This window comes from Protopterus annectens, chromosome 6.part0, assembly GCF_019279795.1.
Source record: "Protopterus annectens isolate FY-2018-M chromosome 6.part0, PAN1.0, whole genome shotgun sequence".
NCBI lineage: Eukaryota > Metazoa > Chordata > Ceratodontiformes > Protopteridae > Protopterus > Protopterus annectens.
In genome coordinates this window covers 3,519,017-3,537,818 of record NC_056737.1, presented here as the reverse complement: position 1 = coordinate 3,537,818, position 18,802 = coordinate 3,519,017, and the positions used below count along the sequence as shown (strand labels likewise).

The window sequence follows — 18,802 nt, the reverse complement described above, 5'->3', positions numbered from 1 at the left end:
GCAAAAAAAAACGTTCCTCCATTCTGGCCCTGAAGCATCATGTCACCTCTGTAATGTCCTCACATTGACATGAGAAGTGAAAAAAAAAGTCCCTTCTCCAATTTGGCGAGCCTGTCTCCTTTCTTAAGGAGAAGGAGCACACGTTAACTCTGTATGACCCTCACATCGACGTGAGGGGCAAAGAATCCATTCTTTTTGCTCATGATCACATCACCCAACACCTTTGGTCCACCCTAGCTATGTTTTTTAGGAAACGTTTCATAAACAATGAGTACTGTGCGACTTTATTTGCATAACCTCCATGCTGGCGGCCGGCTGGTAGCACAAGTATAAAGGTCTACCATCATCTTGCCCAATACTGTTTACAACCACATTACAGAAGTATAGAGGAATTTGAATAAAATATCTGTTGATGAGTATTAGAGTTAAGGAAGAAGTCCAGTGAAGTACCTTCTCCACAACTGAAGACCCTTTGATGTTAGTCAGAAAAATTGAGATACATCTCTTGTATTTGCAACGGGGACCATCAGCCTTGGATTTCATATTGGTGTGTGTTTGTGTGGGGAGCAGCAAGCTGTGAACATAAGATACTGCACGACCATATGTTGTTTGGGGTTTCAGGTGCATATGTCAGGGTATGGGTAGAATATCATATTGGGGGAGGTTGCGGGTATGCATAGCAGTAACTTTGGTTGTTAACAAGGTCCGTACGTTGGAGGAGGCCATGGTCTTAATCATGTGTACCACAGTGTTGCATATACACTCAGTGAATGGGGCATTTTGTCATTAAGTGTACATATACTGATGTAGCCACCCAAGGGAGGCAATGCCTTGCATGTTCAATAGCCAGGGGAATGAATTGATGCTGCAGGCCCCCCCTCCACATATGGCATGTGCTTCCTGGTCAAAGGTGTTGCAAACAAGAGGCATCAGGACCAGGCTTTGCTGGGACTGCTCCATATTTTTTTTTTTTTTTTGCTGTGGACAGCCATAATAGGTCCCTACAGTGAGTGCAGTGGAAGATTACTGATATGTTGCTCCATGCAGAGGAAAGGACACAAGATACTGTGTCAAACAAGTTTGCCATTAGAGTGGGACCACCAACATAGCAGTAGCCGATAGTGGTCAAGGAGATTTTGGTGTTGCTTCACCCAGGGGAATAAGCCCCTCATACCTAGGGGTAGCTTGGATATGAGAATAGAACTTGCAGTAACCACCTGTTTGCTAATAGGAGAAGCACCAGGTTAGTAAATTCCATTACAGTACTCTCTAGCATTCCACTGCATGACTGAAGAGAGGGGTTTGATTGTGGCCCACGTGCTTCTCTGTCCTTCCAGGTACCTCTAGCTGCAAGTGCAACATCCTGCAAAAACAAGTTAAGTCTTCCAACAAGTTTTATGGCACTGTTTCTATGTGTACCAGTATACATGCCACATGGGAATATGGAGCCATAAATGGCATGGGCTGATGATTGTGTAATTCTTTCATCGTTTTACAGGTTCTACTGGTGAAAGGTCCAGCGCAACTGGACACTGGGCTGATGTCAGCAAAGCACATGTAACTTTTGGTGATGGCAACATCTAGCTTGCACTTTGTAATGATAGTGACGTTGTTGCAACACTGCAGTGGGTGGATCGCATTTATTCAGTAGTACAAAAGCCTGTATAGAGGTAGTGGCTGAGCACAAGGCATCCTGTACCCGAGACCCACACAGGCTATGCTTATATCCCCTACCCACACAACATCTGATGTGCACACTGCTTCTGTTGTGTGCATGCCTGTTATAAGGGGAGAGGACAGTGTTGTCATAACTCTAGCACTATCTCTTGTATGTGAATAACACTGAATCCACCAGGAGATGTGCAGATCAGTGATCCAGGCATAAACAGCTGCTATGCACATTAGTGTGAAGATAGTGGATATGCCGCATGGCTTACAGTAGGACATGCCTGTGGGCACACACCCTATCACTTTTTATCATAAGCATCCAGGTCATGGTCAGTATTGCTCATTAGACTTAGCATGTGGGAAATCTCCTCAGGTGTACTGGCATAGTCTTGTAATTCAGTCATTGTGTTCCCTCCACCTGTGCAGTGCCCATCCCCTAATCTTTGTGGGTATGGTAATGTCTAATGTATAGTGTGGCCAGTTCTTGTGCTGCTCTGCATATCTTGGATGTGATGGTGCATGCATCATTTCATTTGACATGACCCATAGTTTTGGGCCAGTTACCTCCTCTTTGTTATTGCTGCAGTGTGTTGCACCCACCCCTGTCTCATTTGAGACTCTGCTCCTGCCTATTCTATTGCTGCACCTTGCATGGCAGGTCCTGCCATGATGTTCTTCTGTCACTTCACTTCAGTTGTTTATGCAATGTCATGTAGATGAGCATGTCAGAAGCAACAGGCTGCATGCATCCAGAGGATATTAAAAATTCCATCTGGAGGTGTCTAAACATGAATGTCCATTCATTAGTCCTAATGCCCAGTGCACCATGTTTCAGGTTTCTGCAGGGTCTGTATTGTAGGACATGTAGACATGCATGGTCTGAGGAATTCATATCAGAGTCTTTTATCAGAACTTTAGGGCATGTCTAGCATAGCCTGCAACAGACTGAGTATTTTCTTTGGACTACTCCCAGCGTGCATGGTGCCTGTGTACATGGTATGTGTGTGGTCACCTCCCAGCCAGATGACCCTGTCTGACATATCTTCACTGATGTAGATGTGTGAATAATTTGCACTGGCTAGGTGCATGCATATGCACTATAAATAACACCTGGGACATTACAGACAATGTGGCAGTTCAGGAAGTGGAAGCCCCTCCTGTTTTTGTGTACCTCTGGCTATCTGAAGCAGGTTGAGTACAGTGCGTAGTGCCCAGGGCCTCAGGGAAATGTGCTGTCTCATAAAAAGCCTCCATGTTGGTTCTGTTCTCTAGTGTCCTGGAGAACCATATATTCTACTCCACATCATACCTCGATATTTACCTTTTTTGGGGTCAAATATTTAGGGTACCATGAATTCCTGAGCAGCCTCTTTAAATCCTGATTTGATTTCCATATTGTTTTCATTTTTAGTTCATGCGCTGTCATCACACATCACGAGTGTATCCTGCTGTGTCACCAACGTGCGAGACCATGTATGATGACATCACTTCTGAGACTATGATGTGCAGGTGAATCTTTGAGCATTCTGGTGAGGCAGTACTAGTTGCATAGTCTCTGGCCTTGTCGGTGTTGAGTGAGCAGCTTCAGTTTTTGGAGCTTTAAGAGTCACTTGGAGAAAAGAAGTTGAGAGGAGGTAGTTAAAAGTAGTATACTGTGCTTTGTCCAGTTACAGTACAAGCAAAAAGAAAAAAAAAATAGTAGTAGTTAGTACGTGTTGAAGCTTGACTTGGCTTGTGTTATGTGCAGCACCTGTGTGGAGTGTCGACTGGCAAACCAGATTGACTAGTCGTCTCGAGTGCTTCCTTTTGTTTATTGCAGGCTTGCCTTGGCTAAGTTGGCTCCGACAGTTGTACTTGTCTTTTTGTACTGCTTTCTGTCACTCACTCTGGAACTGTGACCAGTGTACAGTTGTACTGTTCACACAGAACACACACATTTTGCAAATTTGCACACGGAGAATTCAGTTGCAGTTGATGGTAGAGTGATTGGATCCACATCATCCGCTGATCACAAAGCCAGCAGTCCTCCACTCCACAGAAAGATTGACACAATCTGTCAGCAGGATGAGGACATTTTTTTTTTCTAACAAATATCTTTATTAAATTATTACATATGACATAGGTAATCATTCATTTATATAAATGAAAACAAACCATATTGACGTGTTTAGCTGCAAACATTGTACATCACAAACCATATTGACGTAATTCTATTTGCAAACGTTATACATCACTTATAATCTGTCCAGTCTTTGTCAATCAGATATTACAAAGCTCATTCAAATCCTGCCTTCTTTTAAACCTTGTTCCCTCTCTGCATGTATTGTTCCCAAAATCCCCATTTTTCCTGTGTAATTTGCTCCTACTTTTTTTGAAGATCCCAACTTAAGTTGTTTTATTTATTTATTTTACTATATTCACTACTTCTAGTAAAGTTAGTTTAGACTTTGATTTCCATTTTCTAGTAATAGTTTTTTTTGGCAGCCACTATAATTAGACTCAACAAGGCCTTACTATGTCTAGGCAATTCTGATTCCTTGTCATAGCTCAAAATTAATTTCCTTAGTTACACCAGTTTACTCACCTGGTATCTCTGACATAGCAGCCTGCAGGGAGTCAAGTCTGCCAACTCCTTATACTCTCAGAAAATATGTTCCTAATTACCTCTTTCTTCCACATCACACGTCCAACATTTGCTATCTACTTAAGGAAAAATTCTCTGGAGTCTACTTGGGGTATAAAAATACCTACGTAAACACCTCCAACCAAAGATACTAAATTTTCTAGACTTTGTTGCATATTTGGGAGACATTCATATATCCCCCATTGTTTCTTTGTGAATTGCTTATCTTCCCAATCCTTTCTAACCTCCTTTGATTGATACTTATTATGCAATATTTTGTATGCTGTACTAATTGTTCCTTTTTTAACAGCAGCTTCTGTTCTAGATTCTTCTAAAAACTCTACCAGTGCTGGTCTTTTGTTTAGGATCCCCCTATTTCTTTCTCTTTGTCTATACTCTGATATCAATCCTTGATAGGGGAAGGCAGTCTCGAGCCTGCAGACCAAATAAATTCTTGGCCTATTCCCATTCTAATGTCTTTCCCTTTCTAATTATTTGCTCCCAATACCTTGGTTCTTTTGCCAGTTTTCTCCCATAAATTCCAGCCCCCCCTTGCCTGTTGTCTGTATCCCTAATTGCACTCATCCCTAACGGCAGAATCTCTCTTCTCCATTCCTGTGTTGGCTTAGTTCTTAGAATACTTTCTGCTACTTTATGAATATAATATTCTGAATAGTTATTGCTATTCTTAAGGCTCTACATCCAAAGTCTCCATTTCTTCTTGTTTCTTGAGCTTCCCCCCTGTTTCGTCATCATCTTTCCCACTTTGAATTATAGGTTTCTGCTTGTGCCATGTATAAGATCCCAGGATGAAGAAATTATCATTTAGTTCCACCTCAACTTCATCCCCAAGGTAAGTGACGTTTTATTGAACTTGGAGAATAAATTGAAAACAAAAAAAAATGTAAATCATTGTGCCACTGGCAGTGGCACTGCCTAGCCTCTCTTCCAAGTGTTCAAACTGTTTACAAATTAAAGAAACTTTAGCAAATAATTCTGCCATTATTGACATTATACCAGATGATTAAAAAAAAACAAAAAAAAAAACCAGGTAATATAGAGCCAGTGTTGAAGGAAGGTAAATCAGGGAGTTTTCATATATGACTGTAGAAATCTCAGTGGTACATTTACTGCCAAGCAGCCAGCATTACAGACTAGAATGTAGTCAATGTCAAGCAAGAAAACTGCATTTTAATTTTATACAAGTTCTAAGTTTTCTACAAGTTCATATGTTAATATAAAGAAAATACTATTTGTTCTGCAACTTCTGCTTATGTTTTCTGGTTTTCAAGTCACGTTTGAATGTTGGTATCCCACAATTCCCTTGGAGTGGTTGAGGTTACATTATTATACACGCAAGTTTTATGTTAAGCATTGTCAAGATTTTTGGCTAGTTGTACCTACTTTTCATGGACCTTTGTCCAGATTTTTGATGTTTCCAGGTTGAGCAGTATGCTCCACGTGTTTAAGTATTTTTATAAAATTATCACTTAAGATGTAGGTGTACATGCATTAATAGAAACAAACTGTATTAAATTCATATATTGTACATGAAATATATACACACATAAAGGTATATAATATATGTATAATTTTCTTTCTTTTTAGCAATTATTTACCTCAGCATTGCATAAATTGCTCAGTTCAGTTATACTCCTCCCAAACATTGTTCTTGCATGTATTGTTCTGTAATAACAAAATGAAAACTCCAGCAAAGCTAGAATTTCCAATAAGTGATCTCCCAAACCTCTTGTATCAGAGGCACATGGGACATATACAAATGATCCTTATGAACATCAGGTGTTTCAGCTAATTGACCATTCTGAATGCCCATGACTTGTTTCGTCGTTTTAGTGGACAATTTCAGGCCAGTAAAGCCAAACCCCACTAGCTGTGGATATGCATATTTTGGCCTTATGACCTCATCAGCACAGCACAAGCCGAGTGTTTGACTTTGTTTTTACTGATTGGTTTTTCAGTGACCTTCTCACTCATTGTTTTAGTTTGTTGTTTGGAATATTTTTGCAGTGACCCTAATGATAATGGACATCAGCTGGGTATAACAGCCCTGTGTTTCTAATGCTTAGTCAAACATACTGCTGTGTTTGCTTGCACTGTTTTATCTTGGATGAATATTGTCTGTATTATTCTAGATTTGGAGTTTTCTGCTTATAAAGGATTTACCACCTACCAAGCGTCACTTTTGTCTTGCAACAACTGCCTTTTATTTTTCATTCTACCTTAATCTGTGTGAAGGATCAATTTATCCCACTTAACTCTTGCCTTCTTGCCCTCTTCCCCTCCCAAATAAATGCATTTAACTATTTATTAAGTATAGTCCACAATTTCTCTGGTTGATACAAATATGCCTGACTTTTATATAGAACTAATCTCTTCCCACATAATCGTTAGCTGCCATTATAGAATCCTTTTTAATCCTTACACCCAAATGCTTCATCTTATTATCATGTCCCCATAAAAGTGGGTATTGCTGAACCGATTCACACATGCTGCATAGTTTACCTCTAAAGCCTCTGTCCACAACACTGAAATGTCCTTTTTTCTGGATTTATCAAGTACAATATAATATAATTTGCAAGTAAAGCTGTCTTGTCTTGATTACCATGCCAGCCATATCCTTGAATTTGTGAGTCCCTTATTTTCTTTGCCAGTGGCTGTAAATGTAAAGCATATAGCAAAGGAAAAAGAGGACACCCTGCCTGGTTCCTCTGTTCAAAGGCAACTTGTTGGAGAGGAAGCCTCCCACTTTAATTTTTGCCTCAGGTTTTCATATTCCTCCTAATTAATCCTATTATTCATTGACTGTAAGCCCTACTCAATTCCAGCTGACACTAGCAAATGCTTTCTCTGCATCAAGATACACTAACAGCAGTGGTATTTTCTTGTGTTCTTCTCTCTGGATTAGCATTGTTCTGTTAATGTTTTCGAATGTTTGCCTTGCGTCCACAAAACCACACTGATCCATATTAATCAGTTTTGACTTCCTCCACATGTTGTAGCATAGTCTACCCTAGCCATTTCCCATAGTTCGTTCTAAGCTCCCTTTAGGCAATTCACATTCCTCACATTTCACTTGTTGACCCCTTACAGTATCCTTGTCCACTCAGAAATGGTCCAGTGTTTGTTTTATCGGGTGGTAAGTCAGGAACTGCCTGTACCTCCTATAGCATGGCAGCATTACAAGTACTCTCTCCAGTGCTGGCTGCGGGCACATGCTGCCATTCCTAGAACTCCTGTCATTCACACCACAAATCTTGACATTCAAAATGGTTAAATGCTCTGCACTGTGCTGCTTTTCTGTATGTTTCTGAATTGTTCTAATATTTTGGGCTCCTTCATTTACATTTTCAATGTTCTCCTTTGCATGAAGTTCCATATTTACATAGATCTCAACCTTTTTCCTCCAGCGTTAAGGACGAAACAAAATATTTTGGGAGAAAAGACTCTTGTCAGGGCACTTTTTAAATGCTAGTACTAGTAACTTAGACATTTGATAAAAAGAGACTGTGAATTAATACTTTATTCTGAAGTAAAAGAAGCTGTAACTAATGATTATCAATATTTACAGACTACAAAGTTTCTTGCAAAAAGGTGGAGGATTATAAAGATAGTGGTAAACCAGGAACTTCGGTATGTAATACTTTAAACCTCCTGTGAATGAGCCACATGGGAAAATATGCAAATGACCCCTTAAGGCCATACAAGTGTTCGGCTCCATGGCTTCTAAATGCCCACTAACTTTTTTTATAAGTCATTATTAAACATTCAGGCCAATAAAGTCAACCCCTACTAACAGTAGACATGACATATTTTGCCCTTTTTATGGGCTTGTCAGTACAGCATATGTGGCAAGATTGACCACTCTCTGAAAACATTTCTCTTAAAAAAAAAGTTATGCAGAAAAAAAGAACACATAGACAAAATTGTGGAACTCTCTCAGAAGAAGTTGGTTTACCAGGCTCTTTTTCCTTGTGTGTCTTTTCTGTATGGCCTTTTTACTTTTTTTTTTTTCTCTTCAGAACCTTCCAGTTTTAGAAGCAAATGTTAATCCAAAATTACAGACAGTGGCAGGGTATGATTCGGTGGCAGGCTGGCCTATGTTGAAGACCCTTGGTTTCACCTTACATCAGATATATAAGTGAGGCATATAATCTCCTAGAGGTACAAGTTACAATTCAGAGCCATTCTACCTTTTGTATAGGTATGCCTCCATTATGTCTTACTGTTTTAACCCTAAAAGTCCTCCAGCAGTTGACTGCTTGCATTGCTGTGAAAGGAATCCCACCCCAAGAGAAGAAAGAAAAAGGATTTACTCAGCTTCAGGGAGGACAGACCATTGCAACCAGTTTATGGAGGTGTCCAAATTTAACAAAATTCTAGGAATTATTAAATCAATAATGTTTACCCTTTAGGTCTTCCTCCTATTCCTTTCCCCTAGAGCCCTGTTGTTTACACGGGACCCGAAGGATGTCAGCCTTCATATCGCCATTCAGAAAGATCACTGGTGTTTTCTGAGATTCAGGAGGTGAGAGGCATTTCCTGTTGACTCTCTCTCCCTGGCCCACATTTCCTGTCTTCTCCACTGTTTTTCTGTTTAGTAAGTGCCTGGTCCTAGTGCTCACCTTTCTTCAGGACCGAGGGTGCCTACATTTCCGTCATCTAGATGGCTACCTCATACAAGCCCTTTCAGTGAAAGACTTGAGCAGCTCACTGATCTTAAAATGAACTACCTCATCAACCCATTCTTTTGTCTAAGCCTTCCAAAATTCAGCTTGAACCTGGAGAGATCCATGCTCATTCTAAGGAAACACCTGGACATGAAGAAAAAGACGCATCGTCCTACACAGAAGAGAAGAGCAGCAATTGAAGATACTGTTTGTGAACCTTCCTCAAAAAAATAAGATTTGATGCTCAGAGCCTTGCTCAGCATATTTGCAGTGGTGCCCCCTGGCCAAGTTGTAGGTGATAAACATCCAGTGATATCTAAAACGTCATTGGCAGCAAGGCTACCACCCTTTCCACCAATTGATACCACTTTTTCCAGCCAGAAGACAGAATTTTGTTGGTGAGTTAGTCAGGTGATGCTCACTCCGGGTGACTTTAGTTTGATTGGCAGCTTGGACACCTTTTGGAACTGACACAAAATCTAGAGGAGTGGCACTACTTAGCTGGCTTACTTATTTTTGAGGAGCAATGGTGTGGGCCACATGCCTAGGGGAACATTGTCTGGTGTTGGAATCCTTGGGGAAGACCAAAGACCACCCAGGAGCCTTAAGTTTGGGGGGGGCAGGACAGTCTTGTGGGGGGTTTTGTCACTTGCTGAAGTAATGCACCCTTGCTGATTCACATTTTACACTCACCCTTTAGCAGGTTGCAGAACATACATAATGGGGCTACTTCCTCAAAGTAAAAAAAAAACCCTAGTCCCCCAATTGAATGATGGCTTTGCATCTGGTCTGATAGTCCATTGCCCTCAAGGAACAAATGAGACATAGGGCTCTCTCCAAGGGGAAACAAATGGGTCAGTTGGGCAGATGGGGAGTGATGGTTAGGAGATGGATCAGAGCAAAAATATTTCCAAATAAAAGACAAACAGACGACCTGGAATGTGCCATTTCCAATTTCAGCAAGAACCTGTTTGTCAAATTGCATGTCTTCTGTAAAAATGCCTTTTGAACATTATCCTCTTCTGAAGAAATACTGACATTACTTCTATCAAAGATATTAGATTTACCGTTTTTTTTAATGTTATATGGAGCACAACCCTGTGATTGCTATTGGAACTTCTGGACAGTCTTTTTTTTTTCTGAAGAGAGACTTTTAACCATATAGTACACTCTCACTTTTAGTGGTTTAGCCTTCATCCGCCAGTAAAAGTGATCATTTTATTCCTAGTTTTCCAATCTGTAATTTAGCATCTCCACTGTGCTTTTCTTGCTTAACACACAGATTAAAGGCTTGAAAGCACCTTCGGAGTATGAGATGATTTAAAACAGGGGGTCTATGTTTGTGTCTGGAGAGAAGAAGCTAGGTGACTTTTCCTTAGAATCCTTCATCATATATGGGAGGTCAACCTCCTGTTTTTTTTTTCCTCTCCTCTCATAGAGATTGTTTATGCATTTATCATGGAAGTGATAGCACTCCTCATTTTACTTCTGAATACTGTACATCTGTCACATCTGCTCTTCCCTCCTTAGCCACATACCATAATCTTAAGTCTCCAAGTATCAGGCATACAATTCTTCATCTTACATGCTTTCACTGAGAAAGAGAACGGACTTGTGGATACCCTTCCTTTTAATCCTAAACAGACCTCAGGAAATCTGTGACCACTTCCAGGCTGTTGTAACTGGTGGTAGGGATGGGAGCATGACTAAGTGTTAGGGCTGTAGCAGATAGTTTTACAGCAAGAATAATTGCAAGAATAATTGCTTAGGAGTCTTGAAAGATGCATTGGTCATCATTTACCATGAACTTTGACAGTGCACTCAGTAGTGGAGTGGTAACAGTAGTAATGGAACTTGAGCCCTTGGTTTGCTTTTGGTAGTGTCAATCAGAATAAAAGGATTGTATTAGAATTTTTGTAATGTTAACATGTAAAATGTTTCTTTAGAAAATAACTGCAGTAATCTTGCCTGAACTTCTTTTCACAAATGCGAAGGAAATTCTGTTTTGTATGTGCATATAGTTAACAGATTACGCAAGACCTTGTTTATTGGAATAAAAATGAGTTGTACTTGATAGTTTAGTAGTCTTTTTTTTCTAAATTTGCAAATACTGATTGTCAAAAATTTGTGTTTCTTTTAATTTATTAGATGTATGCAAGAACTGTCACCATGTCATTGCAAGCCATGAGTACACATTTACAGTGGTGGATGACTACCAGGTAAATAACAAAAAAGTTCTTTACTAGTCCATTTGCTATGTAAAAACTTCTTTCCAAGTCCTTTTGCTATATGACAGTAAGTTTTTTAGCAATGTTTGTCATGTGTTAGAGAATGAAGGGATGGCCTGACATTTGGCATTAAGGTTTGAAGAAGCATTGAGCTGTATATTCCTGGTTGTAGCTGAAAAATGTCTAAGAAACCTTCTTCTCACTACCTGTATGGCAAATGTTTAACTGGGTTTGGGAGAGCATACCTGCTTCTGGGTGTCAGCAAATTTAGAGTGAATATTTTAGGAGACAGTTGCATCATTTATGGTAGCACTGATTGCATCAAGTAGTTGCTTAGAAGATGCATAAATTAGTTGTCAGCTGACGAAGGATAGTAGTCCTGTGTAATGTCCGAACATATAGCTCTGCATATAAATGCACTAGTGTGGCAGGAAATTGTGAAACTGTGAAGGACTGGAGCTGGTCAGCTTCAATACATAATATTTCCTGCCTTGTAGCCTCTGAGTCCTACTTTAAAGTGGGCAATGGACATTGTCTACAGTGTAGCACACTCGGAGTCTTTCTTCTGGTCATCCGACTTTATAGCATCTGATGAGTCATTAAGAGACTTGTATTTGTTGTAAGTACAGGAAGCAGAGGTGAAACAGCATACCAAGGAAGAAAAACAGTTTGTAAGTAACATTTTTACTTGCTTCTATTGATTTGTGTAATTGTGAATTATATCGGAAGAGCAGTAGTGCCTGTCAGCCATTGTGCCCCCCACCTCAGTCAGACTTGAGCCCATTAATTTCAGTGGCTGCTGGAGTCCCCCCCCCCCCAAGGACTGGGTGATTCTGTACCTTTCTCTTCTAGCACCTGACCCAATACATAAATTTGGGTCATCATCAAGGCTTTATATCTACTGCGGTGGTGGTGCTTCGGTAGCGTTGTCGCCTCACAGTTAGATGTTGCCTGTTTGATTCTCAGAGCGTCTTCTGTGTAATGACATCCGTGAATGGGCATTCCTTCGCTGAAGGTTGTGCATTAGGCCCGGCAAGACAGTACGTAAAAATCTACTACCAATCATTAGCGGACCGGAGTTCCGCTGTGGCGACCCCTAACTGGGAAAAGCCGAAAGACACAAACAAACATCAAGGCTTTATATCTCTCCACCCAGAAAAATGGGTTCGCTTTTCTTCCCATTTTGACTTTCCCACTGAAGTATTAGTTGGCTTTCACTGGGTTATTTGTAATGCAGTGATGTTCATCGTGTTTCACTGTTGCAGTCATTACTCTTGGGTTATCCTGCTGGCAGGCTACCCGCATTCGGCCTGAATTCCAAAGTCTTGGTTCGGCGATGGTTGCTGTCGCCTCTTCCATGACGTCAGTGCGCCAGGGGTATAAAAGATGCAGCCGATGCCATTTTCTTTAGTCTTTCTTGCCGCACGGTGCCCGAAGCAAAAGCAGTTCGCAAGTGCCGGTCGGCCGACTTCTGAGAGTTTCAAAATCGAATTTCAGATCGGAAGTCTTCATTAAAGCTAAGTACCCCGTTGGGGAAACTTTTTTTCTTGCTCCAGACCGATGTCAGAAAAAGTTAACAATTGTATTTCTTGTGGGAAGCAAATACCTCATAAGGATTTTCATTCTTACTGTAGTCCTTGCCTAGGCCCTGATCATGACGTTGCTAGCTGTCTGTTTTGTGCTAGATTTAACCAACACACTATTAAGCGGCGGTATGATTTTGCCTTTCATTACTTTGGCTGAAGGTTTAATTATATAATGCCGTCGGAACAGCCGACGACCGGAGTCTACAAAAAATGCAAGGAAAAGGACAGGCATCCAAGGTCCAAAACTGACAACGAGGCCCCCTCTAGGCCAGTCGCCAGTTCTCAGTGAGGTGCTTTTGCAGCCCCGGATGCCCACTACCTCAGAGCCACAGGCTGCTACCGACTTCCACATGGAGCTGACTAGGCCTCAGGATACTCAAGGTATTGGACCCTCGTAAACTATTCCCTCAGATGGGTCCGGAGCTGCTGAGCAGGCATCAGCTTCTGAGGGTGTTTTCAGACCTACACAATTATATGTCAAGCCTACCTCAGCTTCAAAGACTAAAAACAGCTCTAAAGACAAAGAAACAAATAAAGCATTCTCCTGGACAGACTTCCATGCCTAAGAAACAGATGCTTAAAATGGCCTAAGACGTAATTACTTTGATCAAGGGTTCCCATCCCTCTCCTGATAAGAGGCCTAGGCAAGAGACAGAATATGACTCCTCAGATCAGGTTTCTATTTCCTCTGACTCCTCTTCTGAACAGGGATACTCTTTTCCTCCCTATGAGGATTCTGATGCTGAAGAATCTATTCCTTCAGCCTCTCCTCCTGAGGATTATTCTTTTGTGGAAACCCTGCATACCATGAGGGAGCATTTTCACTGGGAGAGCCAAGATTATTCAGAATCTAAGAAAAGGCTCAGAGATTTTCTATTACTACCTCAGCACAGACCTCTTGCTATTCCACCTGTTCTAGACATTGTAGATGATGTATTTTCAGAGTCCGGCCTGTCTCCTGACTCTTTACCCCCTGCTCCTGCCAAGCCAGACAGATATTACAGGGTTCCAGACTCTCATAAATTTATATATAAAAACCCTGCTGCAGACCCAGAAACTATATCTGAGTCCCAAAGGGGTCAAGGCTTCCACTGCAAAAAAACCCTGTCCCCTCTGACAGGGATTCTAGGGCACTGGAAAGATGGGGGAAAAATTTACACTTCTGCTACCTTGGCTGTAAGGGCTTTAAATTGTCAGTTCCATATGCTTAAATATCAGCAATATTTAATGTCACTGCTTAAACAGAAAATGTTGACAACTTCTGAATGTTCTGATAACAACGAAATGCTGGATTTATTGCATGCAGCTGAACAAGTGGGAAAGCATACTTTGCAATGTGGTTTTGATTCACTGGTGGCCTCATGCAGGGCCACAGTTACGGGTTCTGTCATTAGAAGGCATGCTTGGTTAAAGGAACAGAATCTGCCTGATCATGTTAAAGCAAAATTGTTGGATGCTCCATTACAGCATGATACTTTGGTGTTAAAGCATAAGAGGTGTTGAAGAAAATGGAGGATAAAGTGAAATCCATGCAGACAGTTAAGGATTTCCTACAGGTACAGCCACCCAGATTTAGCAGGAACTGGCCTACAAAGAATTGGTCCTTTCCATTGTCTGACGGGCCACAAAGAGGCAGATACAGATGCCCCAGAGGCAGAACCAGCCCCAAGGCTCATACAGGCCTAAACAAGGGGGTGCTACTACCTCCAAAAGCGGAGAGGACAAATCACAACCATACAGGAAACGGTCCCAATGACTTTCCTCTGCCAGAACCAAGCACTTATCTTTTGGCAGCCCCCTTAGGGGGAAAACTAGCACTTTTTTCACCAAATTGGCACCTGATTACTCAGGACAAATGGGTCTTGAACATAGTGTCTGAAGGCTACAGGTTCCACTTTCACACCCTGCCAAGAGCAAAAGGTATGCCAGACGTGCCACACAATCAATGGGGAGAGGCACAATAGCAAGATGTTAAGTTGTCAATCTCGCCTTCATTCTTGCTTGATGGGTTCTGAGCCGATCCTCGGCTCCGACTCGGCACTTGCTAAGCTCAAGAGTCACTTTTACCAGCTCGAGGCAGCCCCATATCCCATGATGCAAGGAGGTAAGTACCCAGATCTCGTTTGCCGCTTCGCTGATGAGGTCCTCCTTTTACCAGCTCCTGGTAAGTGTTTATTATTACTAAACTTTTAGCCCCCAATCAGAAAAATTTTCTATTTTCTTTAAAATTCTATCTTTTATAGATAATTGTGAGTTTTTTTCTGACCAACTTTATATTTCCTTCTTTACTTTTTTAGTCAGGCCTTAATTCCCTCCCATCCCCGTCAGGGTGTGTGTGTGAGAGTTTTTACTTCTCAATACTTTAACTTTAGTTTGTCTGGTTCGGGACTGTGTGTGTAGTGTTTGTTTGGAAAGCACTATGTCTAAAGAACAGAGGGTCTCAGGCTTCAAGAAGTGTGACTCGTGCTGTCAGAAGATGTCTCTGACAGACGGTCACACTTCTTGTATATACTGCCTGGGACCTCTCCACCTGCAGGACTCCTGTGCAATTTGTCACCCTTTTAGCCAGAGAGTCCTGCAGGAAAGGAGGAACAAACTTATTTTAAGAGGACTTCTTAAACCGGAGGGCTCCCCGGCAAAATCGGCTCCGGGTAAGCCCTCTAAGACTACCAAGGCCCAGGCTTTTGTACCTAAGCCTTCGGCCTTGGCTCCGACTCCTTTGGAGTCGAGATCGGCTCTGGCTGGAGCCGATCTTAGCTTGGAGAAATCATCGGCACCGATGGCTATCGGTGCCGATACTTTGAAGGTCACTTTGGTGTCGGCTCCGACATCCATGTGGCTCGGGCTTCGGTGTCGGCGCCGACCGACACCATGATTTCTTTGCCTGTATCGGCTCCGGCCGGAGCCGATACATCTATACCTACACTCGAAGCCAAAAAGTTATCAGCTCCGTCTGGATCCATGGTTTTATCGGCTCCGATGGTTCCTTGGAGGAAGAGGTCCAGGTCTCCCTCTTTGGAACCGATACTGTCGGCTCCGGCCTCACCTCTTCTTTCGGATCAGAGCCGATCATCTAGGTCTTCCAGCTTGTCAGACCATGATTTAGAGAGGGTGGTAAGCAGATTATTAAAATCACAGGCACTAGCCCAAATGCTTCATAGTCCGTCTCAACAGACGACTATTAGTCCACACCCTCTTCAAGTTCCTCCTTCGACTCTACCCCAGAGTTTGGAGCTGGAGTCTACGGGAATAGTTTCTGCTATGGCTGAGGGCCAGATACTCCCCCGTTCTGCGCCTTCAGCATCTACTCTTATCTCCTCCTCGAGACCTTCCTTGGAGGGATTCGGTGGCCGGGTTTCCCTGGTCTGCTCCGAGGGGGTGAGTGGCATTGGACCCTTGTCTGACCCCGCTCTTCCCCTTGGAGCTTCGGCCTTGGTGAGCTCGGCTCCGACATCTGCCTCGGAGCCTTCCCTTTCGGTGGGTCCGGGAGTCCCAGTTTCTTCGGAACGGGTTCTCTCGAATCTCCCTGGGAGGGGAGCCTTCGAGGTGATAAGGAGTGTGCTGGCCCCTGGGCTCAGTCAGCAGTCTATTCCTTTAGCTCCTCTCTCTACGGTGCCTGTTGATATCTCTTCCCGCTCTCTTGCTCCCGGACCGAGAGATCCACCGCCTCAGATTTCCCCACTGGGAGGAACCTCCTCTTCCGAGGATTCTCCTGATCCGTCAGGAGATCCTCCGCACAAGAGGACTTGTAAGAGGAAGCACCTGGACTCCCCTAAGTCTATTACTTCGGATACCAACTTAGATGAGTCGGAGGGATCCCCAAGATCCCCCTCTGAGGATGTCTCCTTTTCAGACATCCTAGAACTCCTGAAACAGAGGGGAAACTGGCCCTCCATTAATCCCTCCGATGATGAGACGGTATACCTAGAGGCGTTTGGTTCTCGACCCTCCACCTCCTGGGTGTCTCCGCCTTTTGACCCCCTCATGCAGGTAATTGCTCGAAAGGCTTGGGCTTCTCCTGATTCCGTAGAGCCAGTTCCCAGGAGGCCTTCTAAATTTATTACAGCCCCTTCTGAACAGCAATTCCTTGCAAAAGGTGTCCCTGTTGATGCCATGGTGGTGGCGGCCGCCACTAAAAAGGAACTTGCAGATCCTTCCGTGCGGTCCATCCTCCTAACAAGGATTCTAGGACCATGGACAGGTATGGTAAGCGAATGTTATCCTGAGCGACCTTTGCCATGCGTTCGCTGAATTATTTGTGTCACTTCACCAGACTCCAAAGGGACATCCTTAAAGAACTAGGTGAAGTAGTACAGGATCCTGCAGCTCCGGGGGCACAAGACAAGATTGCTTCTCAGCTAGGAATCCTTAATTCCATAACCAACTCCTCCATGCGGCTGATTTCGTATGCAGCAGATGGAGAGAGTAGAGCCACAGGTACAGGAGTGGCTCTGAGACGTCAATCCTGGATGCGGCTCTGTAATTTTGCAGATCCCTTCAAGGCGTCCTTCACAAACTCTCCCTTTGATGGATCAACTTTGTTTGGTCCTCAAGTGAAGGATACATTGACCAGGTGTGAGCAGGACGGCAAGACTCTTTCTGCCGTAGGGGTCTGTTTTTCCACCCCTTCTAGACCTTACCCCAAGGGACAGAAGGGTGGAAAGATGTGGTTCTGCAAATCCCAAGGAGTCACGCCGGATACACGTGGTCAGTTTACCCCTAGAGGCAGAGGGGGTAATAATAATAGACGCCGCCCTAGAGGCAGGGGGGGGTCCACAAAACCAGGGAAGCAGAGAGCCTCTCTCTGACAAGCCCTTCCAGCATCCCTGAGGTGTTGCCCGACTGTCCATCCTTGGAGGCAGTCGGGGGAAGATTATTGCTGTACCCACAAGCCTGGCGTTCCCAATCACAAGACAGATGGGTACAGTCGATCATATCCGAGGGTTACAGAATTCCTTTCGAGGAAAGTCCCTTTACTCACAAAAATTCCCTTCCAGATGTGTCACCCGGTCTAAGGGAAATCGCAAAGTTAGAAGTATCAAAGCTTCTACACAAAATGGCCATTCAGCCAGTTACAACAGACCATTCAGAGCCCGGAATCTACTCAAGGTTCTTTTTGGTCCCCAAAAAGACGGGAGATTGGAGACCAATATTGGACCTCAGCAGACTCAACAAGTCTGTGAAAAGACGAGATTTCGAATGGTCACACTTCAATCAATTTTGCCCTTCCTGGGCAAAGACAACTGGATGTGCTCAATAGACCTTCAGGATGCGTACGATCACATAAAAATTCACAGACGCTCCAGAAGGTTTCTCCGCTTTCGGCTGGGGTCCAGTCGTTTTCAATTCAGAGCCCTGCCCTTTGGTCTCACTACAGCCCCCAGAGTGTTCACCAAATGTATGGCAGTGGTCACGGCTCACCTGAGACGTCTAGGATTCCAGGTGTTTCCGTATCTCGATGACTGGCTCCTTTCAGCCACCACCAGGCATCAACTTCTCCAAGCCAGGGATTACACCCTAAATCTCTGCACTCAGTTAGGAATTTCGATCAACTACGAAAAATCCTCCTTGTCGCCCTGCCAGTCTATTACTTTCATAGGTGCAAATTTAGACACTGTTTGGATGTCAGCAACCCTCACAGACCAAAGAATCTCAGATATCCAAAGTCACGTGCGAATCATTCTTGCCAGCAAAAAGGTGCAAGCCAGACTGGTCCTGAAAGTGTTGGGCCTCATGGCAGCGGCCATTACTCTTCTTCCCTTGGCCCGCTTCTACATGCGTCTTCTTCAATGGATGTTGTTCACCCAGTGGTCTTACCAACAACTTCCCATGCGTCACCAGATCCTGGTGACACAAGCTTGCAAAAACCACCTATCCTGGTGGATTTCTTCTCCCCAGATTCATCAGGGCAGACCCTTTGTATCCCCGGTCCCGGTAGCCACAGTCACTACGGACGCCTCCCTGATCGGGTGGGGGGGTCATTATCAGGGCAGGATGGTTCATGGGACG

The 18,802-nt window shown here is 43.2% G+C and overlaps 1 protein-coding gene across 1 annotated transcript in view; it reads left to right on the top strand.

Moving 5' to 3' along the window:
- The window catches only part of CHURC1 (churchill domain containing 1), a 578,504-nt gene that overhangs the window by 392,987 nt on the left and 166,715 nt on the right, over positions 1–18,802 (top strand). The window contains exon 3 of the mRNA XM_044073776.1: positions 11,128–11,198. Within this exon, the coding sequence (XP_043929711.1) occupies positions 11,128–11,198 (71 nt within the window). The remainder of the gene's footprint in view (positions 1–11,127; positions 11,199–18,802) is intronic.